At 39.6% G+C, this 19815-nt stretch overlaps 1 protein-coding gene across 2 annotated transcripts in view; it reads right to left on the reverse strand.

Annotated features, from left to right (window-relative positions):
* Nucleotides 1-19815, reverse strand: part of sema5a (sema domain, seven thrombospondin repeats (type 1 and type 1-like), transmembrane domain (TM) and short cytoplasmic domain, (semaphorin) 5A) — a 250028-nt gene that overhangs the window by 30157 nt on the left and 200056 nt on the right. For both annotated transcript variants that reach the window (XR_008356441.1, XM_053487924.1), the window contains exon 18: nt 14590-14799. Coding sequence is in view for 1 of the 2 variants with exons in the window: in XM_053487924.1 (XP_053343899.1) it covers nt 14590-14799 (210 nt within the window). In the remaining variant the exon portion in view is untranslated. The remainder of the gene's footprint in view (nt 1-14589; nt 14800-19815) is intronic.

The raw sequence follows: 19815 nt of genomic DNA on the forward strand, positions 1-19815 counted from the left end.
AGGGCCACATGAGAAACACCAGCTTAATAAAGTTAAGAAATGTTATTAACATCATTCTTCTTCATTCTGAGAAAGACAGAATTATACTTGTACTAGGGCTACATGCAGCTAAAAGTAAAAGTTTTCTGTAAAGGCTACTTGTTGGTACATTAAATAGAGAAGACTACATGAGGGGGTAAGCCTATTTCATAAACTTACACATTTATGGACCAGCCATCCAATTAGTATTCAGGGGTTAAACGCATTCTCTGTATTGAGTGTGACTGCGTGGTAATGCTCAGTGCAGGCACTTCTCACTCACACACACACTATGCAGTACGCTATACTTACCTTACAAGCGCCATGTGCATAACAAGGGGGTGGGCTATTGTAACTATTGTAACCTGGGGTGACAGGCAATCAGAGGACACCATCTACCAGAAGCTCATAGACCATAAAAGGACCTCTCAGCTTTCACCAAGTGAGTAGAGATTATTTGTGTATTTATTCACACTTGTGTACTGTCTTTATAGACTCGACTCACTCTAAGTCATATTCACCAAAAAAGAAGCTTAGGCCTCTCACATGCGCTCTGCTGTCTCTGCCTGCTTTGCGCCACCTGCTCAGCGCCACTTGTCTCAACTGTTCCATGCACCCAGCGTGATACAGAGGATGTCTTGGGTTACTTTGCTGTAACCCTGTTCGGGAAGCGGGAACGAGATGTTGTGTGGAAACACTATGGGAACATCTTTTTGTGTTGCCGGTTGTGAAGCATGTGTGTATCAAACACGCCAAATTTTTGGCTTATAAAACCTCGGTCAGGTGACGTCAACTGATGAAGTGCACATGCAGGTTATAAATAGGAGTGAACCGGAAATATTCCTCAGATCAATTTTGTCTGAAAGGATGTCCAGTCACACAAGCAGTGCGGCATTGGAGCGCAGCATCTCATTCCCGCTTTTTTAGGGAACAGGGTTACAGCAAAGTAACCCAAGACGTTTCCTCTTAAAAGCTACACTCAATGCTGCGTAAAAACCCTATGGGAACGAGAATACCAACACCATCGCACTGCGAGTGTCTGGACCAGGGTTGTGTTGCGTGTGCGCACAATAGCCAAAGAGGTCTCAGACCTAGCTCAGGGAGGCTGACTCGAGGACCTGTAAGCCCGGAGTAGCATGAACATCCACACTATAGAATCTAACAAATGTGTGTGGAGAGGACCAACCTGACGCATACTGTAACACACATGCTGCAAGGGGACTCCTCTTGCCAGCGCAATAGATGAGGCAATCCCCCTGGTCGAATGAGCCCTGATTCCTAGAGGCGAAGTGTGACCACGTGCCTTATAGGCTAGGGCAATAGCATCTCTCACCCGATGTGACCACGTTTGGCATAAAAAATGCTGCTCTGACTTACGCCACTGGCTAGTGCGGTGGACGTGAATCTGAAGAGTGCATACTGAAGACAGTAAGTGAAACCTTTCCTGCTCCGTAGCTGTAAAAGGTGGAGGACAGAGGCTTCGAGGAAAACTGGGTGTAGAATGAAAATAGTTTGGGTGAGGATGCAAAATAGCTCTGACTAGCCTAGGGGCAAAGTCTAGGCAGGACGGAAGCCTGCAGATTTCCAATTCTCTTAAAAGAAGTAACTATAAGAAAAAACATTTTAAGGGGCAGAAACCAGACAGGTGCTGACTCTAGTGGTTTGGAAAGGGTGTCAACCAGACCCCATCAGTCAGAACATGACAAGCTGAAATAGCAGCTACGTACATTCTGAGGGTACTAGGGCATAAGACCGAGGACAACTTTTCTTGCAGAACTCCAGCACTAAAGCAATATGGCAGTGGACTGGGTCTACATGTTTTGCCATGCACCACTTTCAAATACCCTCACCTTGAGGGCATAAGTTCTTCTAGTGCGTAAAGGTTTCCGGGCTCCCAACTTCATATGCCCTGGAATGTAAATCGCCTTGAGGGACAGGAACTCGTCTTGTGCCCAAAGCAGAACCTGGTGTGCTAGCTTATTTAAGCAGCGCAAGAACAGTCCGCCCTGGCGATTATGTACGAGACTACCGTAGTGTTGTCCACCTGCAAAAACAAAACACACATAGAGTGGGACCCAAAGTCAGAAAACGGGGTCTAAACCACATAGAAAGGGTACAAAGCCGCTGGCGCATAACCCTTATTTGCCTCTGGTGATTGGCCCTGAGTAAAATCCCCTTGCTTTTAGCCACAACTGAAACGATCTTATTTGCAGAAGGCTCAAAGGTATCACTGTGGAAGCAGCTGCCATGAGACCTAAAAACCTCTGAAAGTGATGAACAGTCATTTTCTGACCTAGCATGGTTTCCTTTAGGGTGTTTAAAATGGATTCGACACGCGCAGAAGACACCTGTGCCCGCATTGCAATCCTACGTGACACCCAAATATGTTGTGTTCTGAGCAGGGAAGAGAATGCTTTTATGGCGTTGAGTCAGAATCCTAAAGAATCAAGATGAGCTAGGAGAACATGCCTATGATTCAGCTTCTGCGACTGAGCCAGAATCAGCCAATCGCCTATGTCGTACAAAATATGGATGCCCTGGAGTGGTAAGAAGACATTTTGTATATGTGCATGTGGCAGAGCTAGGCCAAATGGAAGGACCCAATAATGGTAAGCTTCGCCTCAGGAACTTCCTGTGTTGTGGCAATATTTCTATGTGAAAATATGCGTCCTTCAGATCGATTATCACAAACCAATCCCCTGGTTGGATTTGATAAACAATCACTTTGACAGTCAAGCTTTTTGAACCTGTCATTTTTGGATAGCGGTTGAGCCCGCAAAGATCTATGGAATCTAAGGAATGCTTCCAGTTCACTCCTGTTTATAACCTGCAGGTGCACTTCATCAGATGACGTCACCTGACCGAGGTTATATAAGCTAAAAATTGGCGTGTTTAAGACACACATGCTTCACAACCGGCAACACAAAAAGATGTTCCCATAGCCTTTTCATGCAGCATTGAGTGTAGCTTTTGAAAGGGAACATCGCACCACCTGAGTATCGACTCGATATTCCATGACATTCACCGTTCATGCCTACAAAGCCACACTGCTTTTATTGAGCATAACTTCACTAAGACTTTAAGTGTGCCTAATAAATCTTGCTCCTAGTGATGAAATTCTAAGAAAATTCTTAGAATTATGACATTTTCTTAAAATTTCCCCTTAAATTTAGGAATGAATCTTAGTAAAGATAAAAATAATTCACAAAACATCTGAGCCCTAAAAACAGCTTCTATGGTAAAAAATTGTTAAGAGTAGAGAGTAGGACTTTTAAGAGGCTTAAGAGTTTTTATAGCAGAGGACAAATGGTGGAAAGAAGAAATATTCAACAAACACTGAACGTAAAGCTAAAAGTAAACACTTTTTGCTCCCATCAAAATAAAATGGATTACAAGTAATAAAATCAGTACGGTAAACTTAAATATGGTAACTACTATGTGGAAATTGGTTGCTTTGAAGGTAGACACATTTTCAGCCTCTTAAGACCTTTGCAGAGGTTATTTTTTATTAACCAATCACAGTCCTTGAATTCCTTACTTAGATAAAAGGTTTTAGTAAATTTGTAAAAAAAAATTTTTACTTAATATTTTGTGTTAATTATTTTTATGTATTTATTTTTTGGGGCTGTGGAACAAATAATTTTAGTTTCCATTATTTCTTATAGGAAAATTCAGTTTGGTTACGAGTGTTTTGGAATACAAGCATGCTTCTGGAATGAATTATGCTCACAATCCAAGGTTCTACTGTATAGTTTCAAGGACATGTCTACATTTTGATTTATTAACATCAAGACCAGGCCGAATAGAAATGCTCTCCATATTTGCATATATGAACCTGAAAATATTGAAACTGACACTAAGAAGAAAAGATGTACAGGTAGAATGATAGAGGAGAGAAGAGAGTAACTGAAGGGAAAAAAGACAGAGGGAAAGTGATACAGAGAGAATGGGATATGCGGCACAAAGTTACTGAAAAAATAAGAGATGACAGAGGGGGGAGGTAAAAAGAGACAGACAGTGAAGAAGCAGGCAGAGAGAGGAGAAAAAGTATAAGAGAGGGAGAAAGAATCAGAAAGTGGTACCACGACATGTCCAAAGCACCTAAAAGTACCTTTTTTTTTTTGGAAAGACACATTTTATATTGAAGCCTAAATAGGAAATTGGGATTTGACAGTGGAAAATTTAATTACTTTATAAACATAGCATACAGGATTCAAAGCAATCAGAGTCATGTCAAGGCAATCATGTTCTCTAAATCGCTTGAGTAAACTTGGCTAATTGGCTTTTACAGTGTGTGTATTATTCAACCAGATCCTGAACAAGCAAAACCAATTTGGTTCTGAAACTACCCCTTCACCTCTACAATAATTAATACCGGCGAACAAATCAGCATCCCCCTCTTAATTCCTCCTAAAAGAGCAGAGAACCCAGGGAGATGAAAGCCAACGATTCCCAAAGCATCCACTCTATCTGAGGCCTAATTAAGTCTGTGCAAACACAGAATTATCATCCTGTTTCATCTCAGCATATTATAAACCCAACAGTAGGAGTGAAGGACAGAGAAAAACAAATCATATCATGATCATTTTTCAACAATGTATGATATTCAGGTTTGCTGAGGTTTGTTAGTACACATAAGCATATTAAAACCTCCCAAAATATGAGAAAGCTAGAAATGCTACAGTAGATTGGAACCCACTGACCATTTAAATCGAAACACTTGCCTCTTTCTTATTTGTGTACTGTAATTATTCAATTAACCAAATTTGTGGAAGCAATGTAATGCATAATATTATGCAGATACAGATCAAGAGCTTTAGTTATTGTTTACATCAAACAAAAGAATGTTTGACTGTAGCGCAGTTGTTAGTGACGGATGGGCTGGTATTTAGCCAAATAGCATGAACATGCATGTGTGTGCTATCAAAAAGGTACTATATCCCCCGTATTTATTCATTTCTCAATTCAATCTGTGAATGCCAAATCTAGTCTAAAAATGCTTTCATAAAGATGGCATGATGAATTGCTCTGGCAGTAAATGTGGGTTGTATTCCTATAGTTCCTCCCTTAATGAGTCTTAATGGCATAATCCTCATAACTGTAGGTGAAATGAATCCAGACATCTACAGACAATAGATTTATCATAAGACATAATGAAGCAAATGAAAGTGGATACAGATGAAGTTTCATTAAATGGACTCAGATTTAAATGCTGCTAGTTCCTCAACAGGTCTTTGATGCACAGGTACAATATGTACAGTACAATAAAGCACAAAATTGTAACCTGTTTCCGTCTGGACCATGTAATTGGCAGTTTGTGTCAGCAGGTTACTTTTTAGACATCCTTGTCTGCCATCGTTACACCTGATATGTCAATTTCCATTTAGTTAAATGACTTGTATATTTTGCTCAGATAAGATTGCTGCTTCATGCACAGAAGTGCTGTAAATCTCTCAAGCTCAGAACAAGGACACTTTCAGCTCAATGCACAGCAGCAAACAAAACCCCATAGTGGCCTACTGGCCCTCTATTGATTTTTCACTGTGTGTGATAGTAGCAGTAATTCAAATATCACATAAAAAAAAAAATAAAAAATAAATATGCCTAAAAAGAAATCCACTTCCACAATCAAAACACTTAAATACAGATTTTCAGTAATGTTTTTTTTTTTTTAAAGCAAAAATTACCTAAAATGTTAAGTGGGATGTACTTAAAAATAAGTACACAAAATTGTTGTAGCATATTTAGTACTTTTTTTTTTTTTTTTTTTTTTTTGCAAGAATTATCTAAAATGTTAAGCAGGATATACTTAAAAATAAGAATGCAAAATATGATTGATATATATATATATATATATATATATATATATATATATATATATTTTTTTTTTTTTTTTTTTTTTTTTTTCATTTTCATGATGCAAGCATACAATGATTTACTGTAGGAGGTAGTTTGCACAGTGCTAAGTGTCACATCAGCTTTGTAGAAAACATCTCTTGACCTACTGCCACAATTTGTTAAAATAGTAACAATGTGTACATTGCATATTTGACCTAACTGTTCCTTTTAAATCATGTCTAAAGACTTACATCACAAATGTAGAGATGAAATTCAGACTTTACACATCTTTTCTTTTGCATCCCCTTAAGCGACGACGATGATGATGATGGATGCTGTCTGTGAAGCGAATTACACATTTTAGCGTTTGAAATTAATAATGATTGGAGACTTGGAAAATTCCTAATTGTCTACTCTCCCTGTGTTTTCCACCTGCTTAAGGAATGAATTTCCATTTAGATGACATGCTTCCCCCTAATATGGGGACAAGCACTCATTTGATTAGACTGACTCCTCCTGTATTACAGCGAGAGGTTGCAGCCAATGTAATTAGCCTAAGATGTGATTATGCACACTGTGCTGTGGGGACTTTTCTCTATTTCTAGCTTTTAACATTTTCTAGCTTGCCGGCTCTTAACAGCAGTGCTTGCTTTTGTACTTTTACACTTACGAACAAATCCAAGTGCTTTTGTTTCCCTTTGTTCCCTTCCTCATTAATCACCGCTCAACAACCCAGTAACATGTACCGATTACCTTAGGGACGTTAGTATAAAATGAGACATGGTCCCATAATCACTTTAGAGAGGAGCACTACAGTCAGCAGAGAGTTGGAATATGTGTGTGCGAGCACGCATTATTGTGCATTAGTGCATCTGTTTTACATCTGTTCCCCATGAATTTCACATTAGCACCTCTGGCAATTACATTCTACAATGACTTCATGTGAAGCCTGTGTTGATAAGAATACGAATAGGCATTAAATAAAAATGTTTATAAAATAAAGCATAAGAATATACAGTACTGTATATGTACCTTATGCCAGATGGGATAAATAAAGCACTTAGATCTTTTCTCTTCCATTATCAATGAAAGAAAAACAAGCACAAAAATAATAGACATTCACAGATTCCCAATACTGCACTGCATTCTTCTGTAAATACTCACACTCAGTGTCTATACATGCATTGTTAATGCAGGCTTAAAATCTGTGCACCATTTTTTTTTATGACGCAGTAAGTATCTTCTTATTTCTTAAACAACCAGTTCAGAGGACCTATCCTGTGGTCATGGAAAAGATTTCTAAAGAGTCAAATTATTGGGATGTATTAAGCAAAAAAAAAAAACAAACAACTAAGGATATTGTTGAAATTATTGGAATTGGGTCTAACATACAGGTAGTCCCTTATGAACACTTAAAATACGGGATTCGAATGGCTTTTGCAGGAGAAAATGATTTTCTGGTTTCAATGAATCAGTCCGACGTTAGAAAATGGCTGTCCTGTAATGCTGAATAATCCTAATTTCAGAAAATCCCCAACAAAACATTTTACAGTCCTGGAAAACGAGTCTGAGATAAAATGTTGTCCGGAATTCCCCTTGCAATTTAAAGGCGCAGAGAGAACACTCTTATGTTTGACGTGTGTCATGTGACATTTCCTTAGACGCGGTTACTGTTTTTGGCCACACGATAGCAGTATGGGGAAACGGGACAGAGATTTGATCAAGTGGATTGGTATGCTTTTTATTGTATATTTATGTTAAAGGGGTATACTGTAAGACCCAAATCCGACGTGCTCTGGAGACAGAACTTGTTCTGTTAAGTATTGTTAAAACCTTGAAGGATAGTGCTGAATCATCAATGTAATGAATAAAATGTCATCAGAAAAATATCATGAATACTGTGATCAGAGATTGCAACATTTGAGGTTGCATTTTTTTTATTACAGTAGAAATCAAAGCTCTTTTTAACACAAAGGTAAAGGGAATTTCCACATGAACAATTTGCAAGGGAGCATAAAGATTGGGTTATCCCAATTATGGATTTTTCTTCCCTAATGACGCAGGGATTTTGCAGGAACACAATGCCAAGATTCGTTTGGGCTCAACCTGCGGTTGGTTCTGGGAGCACGAGAAATCATTTTCACACATGAATTGGCCACCTGACCATAACCCTCACGAAAGCCTTTGGGACATGCTGGAGAATACTTTATGAAGTCATCAATATAAGGTCTCATCCAAACTCTGGATGGAAATAAATGTTGCGATGTTGCAGAATGTAGGCCAGGCAATGCATATCATTAATATCTCTATATGGTCCAAACAGCTAATCTATACAAACTAATTAAAATTCTTTTGCTCCAGTTATCAGTGAACTTTTGAAGGAACAGGACTGCAGCTCCGATGTTCAGAGGTTGATTTAACTAATAAAACCAGACACAGTAAATGATGCGGTAAATGAAAATCATTATCACAATTTCTTTCCTATGTTTCTACCTGGTTCTTTTTGCTGCAAATGTCACACAATTTCATCTAGAAATACAACAAAATACAATTTGCATGCTGGATTGTGTAGTCTAGACCCATAAATATACTACTACATGATTAAACTATAGCCATGGGTTTACTAGTGGTATGCAGTAATGGAAAGAGTGGAGAGTACAGTAGCCGCCTGCCAAGGTTCATGACTTACCTCACTGCTTTTTTTCATGGCTAAAATGAATTAAAAACCTAACTAATTTCTACCACAAGGCTAAATCCCAAATCCCTCTCTACCCCTGAACAAATTCAATTTTGGTTTGTGGAACTAGGGATTCTACTGTACACCCTACAAAGTGCACTTTCCTGCTGATTTGGGATTCAACACCAGAATATTCAGTAAGCTCAGACTTTCCTAAAGCAGAATACAGTAAGTGGAGACATAAAGGGAAACTCATGAGATTTACATGACCTCCATGGTTTATTCTTTTTGCCTTTTGGATACATACTGTACTAGTAGGACAATAATTTAAAACTACTTTTACCCCTGATTATAGCCCTACTACAATTAAAGACACACCCTTTAATACGATAAACTTACTAGTGCTGCTTTTTTTATGTGCCAAGTGTGATTTGAACAGCATTCATGACATAATGCCATTCTTTGTACGGAATCTCCTAGGGGAATCGAAATACAAGGGCAAAACAAAAAATGACGTTCCACCAAAATCTTTACAAAAAACATACATGTATACCCATACGTATCTATCACATACTGTACTTCGTATTATCTTGTAATTATCTTGTAATATTATGGTACTGATTATATTGTCATAAAAAAATACAAATACACTACATTGTATTGAAGTTACAATTATTTCGAACAGCTTGTAAAAGCAAGCGCCTACTTTTGCACCATCTTTTTTTGTCTTTAAAATTTGCTGGATTCACACAAAGCATAATCAGTGGACTCATAATTAAAAAAAGCACACTCACTTGATGGCATAGGTCAAGAAAGCCCTGTAATTGATTAATCTTATGTGCAAAAGTGTGTTTTACGAAACCAAAAAATAGAGCACTTTTTTAAAACATACTATACAGCATGAAGCGACAATTCATCTTCCTGATCATGGCTACATATTACAGGAGAAGTAAATCCCTGTGCCCGAGCGCTTTACATACATAATCTGCTTCACACTAGGTCTAACAGCCAAAAAACAATTTCACACTTTTACAGTTTCGGGTTATACAGGCAAATGTTGAGTTCTTTAATCATTTCAGAAGAGCCTAGAAATGTTAAGGTGTTGTCACACATGGCCCGTTTTCATGATCCAAGTCATTTTAGGTTGATGACTCATCATTTTGTGCACATGCAGATGCAACAAATCACTTAGACTTCAGTAAATTTTCTTTTGCTGTAAGTTTTCTGTTGCATAAAAAAAAAAAAATCAAAAATATGAATTGCTGAATACAAATTGTTGATCGAAAGGCATTGTGTCACGAGCAATCATGCTATTGTGTTTACTTACTGTACATTATTTCAGCGACATTAATATACATAATGTGGACCTTTTTGTGTACATTACTGATATATTACATTTTGTATCAATATGTTTAATTTAAGCCATTAAATTACATTACATAATTATATTATATAATATAATAGTATAATATATTATAAAATATATTATGTTATGGTCACCACTGGGTATACGGAATGAAGAACATTTCTGAAACAAAACGTCTATTTCTTGCTCCTCCCTCCATTCGCAATATCACATCAACTTTGTTTTTGCTCGCTTTCTTTTTTCTCCACTTCCAAAGGATAGCATAATGTAAAGCAACCATTTTGAAACATTTTTTCCATAACTCAGTTCTACACAGATGGACGTGAAGTTCTAAAGAAGTTGTGCTGTGAACAACAAGTGGTCTGAGAGCTCAATGGAAAAATGTCCAGAAAGAGAGTGCACTTGTATTGTGAACACCAAAAGCACTCAGGTCTTTTGAAGCTAATTCCCTCTGAGGGCCACTTTAAGAGGCCCAGCGTTGGCTTATTTTAAAAGAACTATATGTGAAAACACCTTAAAGCCTGTGTGAAGTACAAAATTTGACTGTGGGCCTTTTCTCACATACACTCACCAGCTATTTGATTAGGAACTGCTCACTCCTGCCATTGCTTCAGGCTTGGAATAAGATTATCTTTTTCCAGTCTCTTGGCGAGTTTGCCTACTGTAGCCTCAGAATCCAGTTCCTGTCCAATATTGTGGACATTATATGATCTTCTGCTGGTGCTGTGTAAGTTTTTCTGCTCACAATGGTTGTAGGGAGTGGCTATTTGAATTCTGTAAGTCACCATCCTGACAGCAGATCCTAAAACCAGTCTGTATGTTCTAATTCTCAAAACCCACCTACAAACTTCATTGTTTGTAAAGAGTGTTGTGGGCAATTCCAGCGTGTCAGCCCCCCCCTTTTTTTTTGTTTGTTTAGATTTTTTCCCTGATTTAGTCATGTCCAGTCCCACCCCGTCACTAGGGGGCTCCCACATTAAGGCTACTACTGTACTACCACTCAGTCGGGAGGGCCGTAGGTTTCCTTAAAACCACATGACGCCAGCCGACCTCATCTTTTTCGAACTGCTCACTCACGCATCGTTGGGGGTAAGACATTTCACCCCTTCTCTCTGAAAGAGCATGGCCAATCAGCTCTCTCTAGAGCTGCGAGAGGTTACAGCATGACCCGCGATTCGAACTTGCAAACTCCAGATGATGGGGCCGGCCCTTTTTTAAAAAATATTATTTGGACCAGCCCAATGGACACCAGCTACAGTACCATGCCACTGAGTCACTACGTCCTTTCACACCGCCGGTTCAGTGCAGGAATATCCCGCTATTGTTTCATCTTGGTGTTCTATACGAAAAGAACAGAGGTGGAATCGGGAGTTTGCTGAGATCTGTGTGAAAATGGAAAGCTGCGTATTTGGAAACGAGGGTCTGACATTTCGAAGGTTTAAACCACAGTAATCAGGTAGCAGCTACCCCTCAGATATCTTATTAAGCACAGATCAGATGTACACACTGCACTTTATAAGTGCTAACGCTGTAGTGCATTCTGTAAACTGGCAGGCAATTGCTCAGGAATGTCAGAAAATGTCAGAACAGTGAGAGAAATGAACGATGGTTTTCTCAAGAAATATATTAAACTGAGTAAAGAGTCATAGTTCTAACTGCTGGATAAATTCAACAAAGGAGAACTTTAAAAAGAAGATGTTACAATTCAGTTTCATTTATTTACTTATTGCGTTATCCTAGTCCAAATACTATCCATGAGGCAGAACACTATCCATGAGGCAGAACTACAGTATAAGGGTCCTTTCAGAATAGCCATGATTGCTTTTTGCCATGCCTAGGTACCACTGCACCTACCTCTACCTCACTGCCCAACTTCATATTAGTGGCACTGCTCTGTACCCGAGTACATTAGTGTATTTATATTCTCCTACCCAGTGTACAAAAAAGTCTGTTTATCTTCAAACTATCACTATTATCCTGGAAGTTTATCACACACATATCATACTACACTTAATAAGTGCCAAATCTGTAGTGCATCAAAAACTGTGAACTAAAACCTCAGTTGTGATTGAAACTGATCAGGAGAGAATAAAATGTAAGGGCTAATTTAACATTCTATCATTATGAGAGACCTTTTTCTGACAAATACCACCTTCCTTCTGTTCTAAGAATTCAGCGTGATCTATTATTGGTTAGGCCACCAGAGCTATGGAGTAGAGGCCCAACATAGAATGCAAAGGGTGAAACTTAAAAGCAGTATATTTTTGTTGTTGTTCAGTGAGAAACATCGGTAAATTGGAAAGAGAGTGAGCTCAGAGCCCAGCGCTTTAGTTGGTGAGTGATGTAAATCTCAACACTCGAACTTCAGCACTAAATTCACCTGTGCTTGTCATTTTGAAAGCAATAGTACTGTATGTGGGGTATTTCTGACTCATGTGGATGATGTGATGCCTACAAGTATAATTCAAACAATTTGTGAAGTGGTTTGGTATGGAGAGCCGCACCACGAGATGTTTTTAATGATAAGAGCCTTGACGCAAGGCTTTAGAGGGGATCAACGAAATAGGAGGCTATGAGAGTGCTTATAATACGCGCTGGAAGACTTTTCCGTTTGGAGTTGGCGTGGGATTATTAATTAGGAAAACTTAAAATGAAACAAATGAAAACTGAAAACACAAAGTAAACAGAGCTCTGCCGTCTACGTAAGAATGAACAGAGCTTTGAAAAATAAAACAAAAAAAACTTTTAACTTTAACCGAAGACTTACGTATGGAAGAGACACCAAGCCTAGCGGTCTGCTGCTCAGTCACCTTGGGTGGGTGTATGGGAGGGAATAAGATGCGTGATGTACGCCGGTTTGGAATGGGCCTGCAATGTGGTTCTACATCCCAGTAGCCCTGAGGAGCAGTAGTAAGGGGTACTGGGGCAGGAGGTGCTGGAACTGGGGTTTGGGCGCCCTTAAGGCAGCTTAGGGCACTGAGATTCCTAGTTTGAGATGGAACGGGTCGACCAGTCAATGTGAGGGTTGTGACGTTGGAGCCAGGGGAGCCCCAGCACTACTCTCTGTTCTGGCACCCGGGTTACCAAAAAAGAGATTGGCTCGGAGTGATGTCCGAGCCGTAATATCACTGGGGCCGTCCTCTGTGTCACACACCCCGACTTAATTGGCTAGCCAGCCAGGGAGACCAACAGGATGGCGGAAGGGATAAAATAAAATTTCCTGTGGCCTCCAAACCTATGAGCGCCTCCGTTCGGTCTCTCCGGAACCCGGTCCCTGAGAGTGTGGCTGGAAGGAAGAGCCCTCCATGACGAGGTCTTATCTTTTGGGTCCTACTTGACCCCCATTCCTGGGGTGACCCCGTCTGTGGCTTGCTGAGCCACAGGTGTTACTTACCCCTTAGTGTAGTAGCCCACAGGGCTTCCAAAGGGCAAGCCAAAAGCACTTGCAGCGGCTTTTGTGGGGTGGAGGAGGTGTTTTCCGCCTGGAGCCGCCGGAACATCCGGCTTGACGCTCACAAAGGCGGTTATCCACCCGGATGGCTTGCCTATAAAACTACTTCAGATCCTGTGGAAGATCATGTAAGGCTAGCTTATCCTATAGAGGCTTGAAGAGCCCTTGGGTAGATGCAGCCATAAGGGCTGCATCATTTTACCCCGAGCTGGTGCTGAGCCCCAGGTACAAATCTCGACCATGTAGTCTGCAACTGATTGCCCCTCTTGAAAAGGAGGGGCGACACTACACTACTCTCCTAATGCTGATGGTAAAAAGTGTCCCTGAGTGCCTCAACGAAGGCACTTAGTGTGTCGTGTTCAGAGAGGAGGTACTGCCACACTGAAGTAGCCCACTCTAGTGCTCTGCCTGTGAGCAGAGACACCATAAAAGTAACCTTCGACCATTCTGATGGAAATTGGGAGTGAGCACTGCAGGATGAAGGCATTACACCTTTCTGACTCACCCGCATACGGCTATGGGGTTGGTAGTTGAGTTTCGGCCGCACCACGAGATGTTTTTAATGATAAAAGCCCTGACGCAGGGCTTTAGAGGGGATCAACGAAATAGGAGTGCTTATGATACGCACTGGAAGACCTTCAGACATGCAGATTAGTCTAATAGGCGTTCCTAAATTTTCTGTAGTATGTGTGTGTGCCCTGCAATGGATTGGTACCCTGCCCAAGGTGTACTCCGCCTCGTGCCCTAAGCCTCATGGGATAGGCTCCAGGCCACCGCAACCCTGAATAGAGGATAACGTCCTATAGAAGATGAGTAAGTGGGTTGGTTTATCAACTAATTTGTGGGTTCTGTGTCAACGACCAAATGTACGAGAGAGCACAACAATAATGGGTTTTTGTTATTGTAGTTAGAGCACAGATTTCGATGTGACAAGGTACATTGAGTGTGACATGTAAAATGAACAATAGTCAGGTCTCTTTAATGTGTTTATTTGTTTAATAAATGTTTACAGTTTGGTCTAGTGATGGAGATTTTTAATGGCAACGTTAGTGATATGAATTAATCTGATGCCCTTACAGTGTTAATGCGTTATATTCTAGGAGCGTGTTACTGTATAAATGTGTAATTTAATGCCAACACATTGCATAATCAGTGCTTACGCACGTGTGTTTCCGAAGGTCACTTACCCAAACATTTTTAACACAAAATATGCATTAAAAACAATGAGGAGATTGTCACCTGGGCATGGTGTTGTGTTACACTCCTGGTATTCCTGCGCAGGCCCAGAACACGTTGTCCCTCCATATTTTGGTTTGGGGTTTGTGCAAGTTCGCTTGCGGCTGCGCACTCCAGAGCTGCAGTCACGGCTGCATTGGGTCCATGAGCTCCAGACCGACCAGCCTCCATTCACTGTGAGCCCGGAGATACGGCCAGATCGGAGCACGTCTCCTGACACACACAAACACACACAAGTACACACACATAGAGATGGAGGCTGAGTTAGTGTGTTTCTCTGCTGAACTGAGGATGTGATGGCTCAGATTCAGTGCTGATACATGCAATATATGAATTGATGCCTTGTCATAAATATTGCACTTCAAGATTGAGCCGAAATGAGTAGCAGGAAAATTTATAGCGCATGAGATAAGAGCAGCGGATGTTTTAATGCAGTGAGGGTAATAACAAGATCTCAGCAACATGGAGAAAGAAACTGAGGTAAAATTTGACTTTTGTATTTGTTACTCAGGTGCTTTTATTTAAACATTCATTAACACACCCCCACCACCACCTTCACTATATAATCTTTCTATCATGCCATTAATGCTAAGGCCATGATAATATATTTAGAGATATACAGTATTATATGTTTATTAACTATAGGCTTCTTGACCATATAGGACTATTATTTGGATTATTAAGCCAACATTTTTAATGAGTTGGTTAGTTGGTTATGTTTAGCACATTTGAAGTGATATGGACATTCCATACTACGAAAGAAATGCAATAAAATGTACTTTAATCTACAATCGACACTGACACATATGACCAAGGCCGATCTCCGGCTTTACAATGCAAAATCCTTGAGTTCAGGATTGTTTTCTTCGTCCTTCCTTTCTATCTTCTTCCCTTTCTTCTTTCCTTCTGGTTGCTATTTTTAGGCCACAATTTGGTTGTGCTTCACTCTCCATTTTTCAACACTTGACCTTTAGCAAGGCCTGGCTGGGGATGAGAGGAATGTCAGTCCCTCTTTGCCTCTTTGCTCATTCTCATTATTTATAGAGCTCTCCATCAAACAGGCCTCTTGATGCCAATAGACTCTTTCATAACCTTTTCACACCTTAAAACCAAAAGCACTGAGCTGGAGGTAAACACAAAGCACCAGCCGACTACTCAATAAACAGTCAAACACTTTCCTAGCAAAAAAAAAAAAAGAAAAAAAAATCAATTGCAGCTAAAAGGGAATAAGCTTTAATGCATAAATACTTAAAAACAGTGTCTTGAAGATGTTTATGATGATGATGATGAAGAGGAGGAGGAGGAAGAGGAGAAGGAGAATGAAGAAACATCTTGGTGGTTTGGACTGTGCTGCAATCCAAGCTTGTAATCCAGAAAATTAATTGCTCTAGTGCATTACAATGTGTGGTGTGTTCACACCTTTCTCCCAAGCTTCTGTAAACTGGCAAGCAGTAGCTCAGGAGTGTCAAAAAATGCTTATCAGTTGTATAGGCAGCAAAACAACAGAAGAGAAATGCAGGTTGTTTTTCTCAAAAAAGTAAAAATTTTCAACTGAGTAGGAAGCCATAGTTCAAGCCGCTGAATAAATTTGTAGAAAGCAAGTGAACTGAGTTGAATAACTTTATATATATATTGGAACAGAGAAAACCAGTAATGATGTTAATGTTACAATTCAGCTTCATGCTTTTCGAGTTAACTCATCCCATTATTGTGTGCAGCCAAATAGTACAAATCTTCACACTATCTTTAATATTTTGGCAAAAATGTCAAGAACCACCCTTTTACATGCTTTTCCACTTCATCAGATATGCTCCTGCAGTTTTGGGTCAAAGGGTTAAGGCTCACGGTTATTGATCTTGTCTGGGGTTTAAGACACATCACCACCAAGTTGCCACTGTTGAGCCCTTAAGCAAGGCCCTTCCACCTACAGTTTCTGCTCCAAGGGAGCGCTATCCTGGCTGCCTTTGCGCTCTGACCCCAGATTTGTTCCTGAGATTTGTGAAAAGATCATTTCACTGTGCGCTAAAGTACAGTACATGCGACGAATTGTTAAAGTTTAGTCTTAGTATAGAGGATGAGATTGATGCGTCCTGCATGCATACAGTATGCAGATTTTGGAGAGGACACACATTTTGCATTCGAACCTTGCCTGCTTGAGGCTACCTTTTTAAGTGTACTCAAGCATGGTACGTTGATTTGTGCCAAGGACAGTTTAAAGTGTTCACATCATACAACTGTCCTAGACTTTGCGGTCAAGTGTACCTTGGTGCAGGTTTGAGTCCCAAGTATAAAAGTACCCTATGAAACACTGTATGTGGCACCCTATACTATAAGTCACTGTACCGTAGGTGCCTAAGACTGTTGCACAGTACTCCTAAATTAAACAAATGAATTAATAAAATATGAATGAAAGAAACTGACGATTTTTTAACTAAAAACACAAAATCAACAGAGATGATTTAATTTAGCTTATGGTTTATTTTCACAATCCTAAGTTTTTTTGTAGCTTAGAATTGATGATATCATAATGAACACTTTCCACTTAGGATTTTTGAATTAAGTTATGAATTTAAAGTACTGACTGTTTTTTAGTTAAATGAGCATGTTCATTCATCTAACATTAGGTCAATGAGACAGAATGCTGCTGGTTCACTAGTTGAGGTGACTGGCTACATGAGTTTATTATCTCTGATTCAGTGATTAAATTGTGCACAAACCTGGCTGGGGCATAATCATGTAAAATTTCCTATTCAGAGACGTACTTGAGTAGGCTGGCTTGTAAACCTTGCATCTACACTAATCATCCATTGCATTAAAACCATTTACATTAAAACCACCTAGAGCTTGGGTTCCCCTTGTGCTATCAGGGTGGCTCTGGCCCATTGGGCCGTGGCTGCGTAGGGTCTCTGGGGTGTGCTGTGGTGTCTGTGGTGTTCTAGATATTTATTATGTAATTTATAAGAATCATTCTAGGTATAAAATAATAATAAATAAATACTTATTCATATAAATCTCTTGTTCTATAACTGTGCACATTTTTCAACTGTTTACTTAAAACTGTATTTCTTATAATAAGAGATATTAGAAAAATTGGACTAGATTCAATATGTTATCACCTGATAAAGTGTTTTTCTTTTTGTTCTGCATTGTACTTGTTCAAATTACAACATGCAAAACAACATTGCAGATTTCCAAACATTTGTATTCTAGTAAAAAAAAAAGAAAAAACATCTTAGGGGAAAATGTCTGTAGGCCAGGAAAGAAAGTAGCATATGTAAAAGACAAGGTTACACACACACACACACACACACACACACACGCACACACACACGCAGACAAAGATAGCTTCTGGATTTTACATGCATGAAAAAAAGAAGCAGATGTAACAAAATCCTCAGAAGGACTGTGGGTGGTTCTGCAGGATGCTTAGTAAAACTGAGCTGCCAATTTCCTTATAACACTGCAGAAATTGTATCTGAAACCCCACTGTATTTTAAACAAAGTGAAATCACACCGATTATCGGCTTTGTTTCATTTTTTGTTTCATGTAGTATTTTTTTAAAATATAGAAACCTTTTTGTCACACTACTCCATCATCACTGATTTGTATTGTACCAATTTAACCATGCATTCATTCATTCACTAAACCCCTTATCCAGTACAGGGCTACGGGAGGCCTGTGGCTTATTCTAGGGGACTTGAGACACAAGGTGGGGTACACCCTGGATTGGGTGCCAGTTCATCGCAGGGCACATTCACTCGCACACTAGGGGTCATTTGGAAATGCCATTTAGCTCACTTCGCATGTCTTTGGACAGTGGGAGGAAATAGAGTACCCGGAGGAACCCACTAAGCACACAAGGAACTTGCAAACTCCACATGCAAAGACTGACGGTGAGATTCAATCCCACAAGCATGAAAATGCAAGATGACAGAGCTAACCCCTGAGAACTTTATTTGTTCCTAATGTTCTATGTTCTGTCTCCTGGTTTTGACTGTAACTCCTGATTCTGTATAAACCACATATTATTTTAATTACATTATATTGACAAAGGTCTGTCACTATCACAGTCATTTAAGCTTGTTGAACATTTGAGATTTAGTTCCTTCTTTGCTGCAATATTAACATCCACTTCAGTTTGGAGCATGTTTGAGGGAATTTGCCACAATTTCAGCCACAAGAGCATTAAAACAGTCAGGCATGCAGTTGGCACCCTAGTTTATCCCACACAAATGTGTTCAGTAGGGTTGAGGTTAGGGCTCTGTGCAGGCCACTTGAATTTTTCCACTCCAACCTTGTAAAACCATGCACTCGTTTTGTGCATGGGGCATTGTCATGTTGGAACAGGTTTGAGGCTCTTAGTTCCAGTGTAGGAAAATCGTAATAATACAAAATATAAAGAAATTCTAGACAATTGTGTAATTCTAACAGGTCAGGTGTCCACAATCATTTAACTAAATAGTGTACAGTGGAACCTTGGATTATGAGCATAATTTGTCCTGGAAGTGGGCTCGTATTCCAAAACACTTGTAAACCAAATTTAATTTTCCCATAAGAAATAATGAAAACTCAAATTATTCATTCTACAGCCCCTAAAAAATAAATACATAGAAATAATTAACACAAAATACAAAGTAAAAATAAAACAAACTAAAGTCATGTGTGTGTGTGTGTGTGTGTGTGTGTGTGTGTGTGTGTGTGTTGGTGTGAGTGAAGAAGCACGGTGTCAAATTACGCACGCGCACACACACGACAGGCTAATACAGAACGGGAGAGAAAAAAATGGATCTTTACCCTCTAATGAGACTTGCTTTTGCTTTATACACGCGCACACATGTGTGTTATAATAAACAATACACGTGCGCTGTACACACATGCTTAAAAATACAAAATAAAATATGTTTCACACACACACACGTGGTCACAGTGTTATAGTAAACAGTACACGCGTGCACGGATGTTGATTATACCATTAAGAGATGCGCACTAAGACCCAGCAGGGGAGACGATTACCCACAATTCCGCAGCGCAAGAGAGAAAAAAAAACATTGGCTCAGTTGTGATCACGTAAGGCCCGGCATCAAAACAAGAAGCGCATGCGTGATACATGATACTCGGTCTTCGTAAATCAAGACAATGCTCGTTTTTTAAGTCAAAATTTATTTAAAGTCTTTGGATAAAATAGGGAGGGTTGCATCAGGAAGGGCAACCGGTGTAAAACCTGTGTC

This window comes from Clarias gariepinus, chromosome 26, assembly GCF_024256425.1.
Source record: "Clarias gariepinus isolate MV-2021 ecotype Netherlands chromosome 26, CGAR_prim_01v2, whole genome shotgun sequence".
In the NCBI taxonomy this organism is placed as follows: Eukaryota; Metazoa; Chordata; class Actinopteri; order Siluriformes; family Clariidae; genus Clarias; species Clarias gariepinus.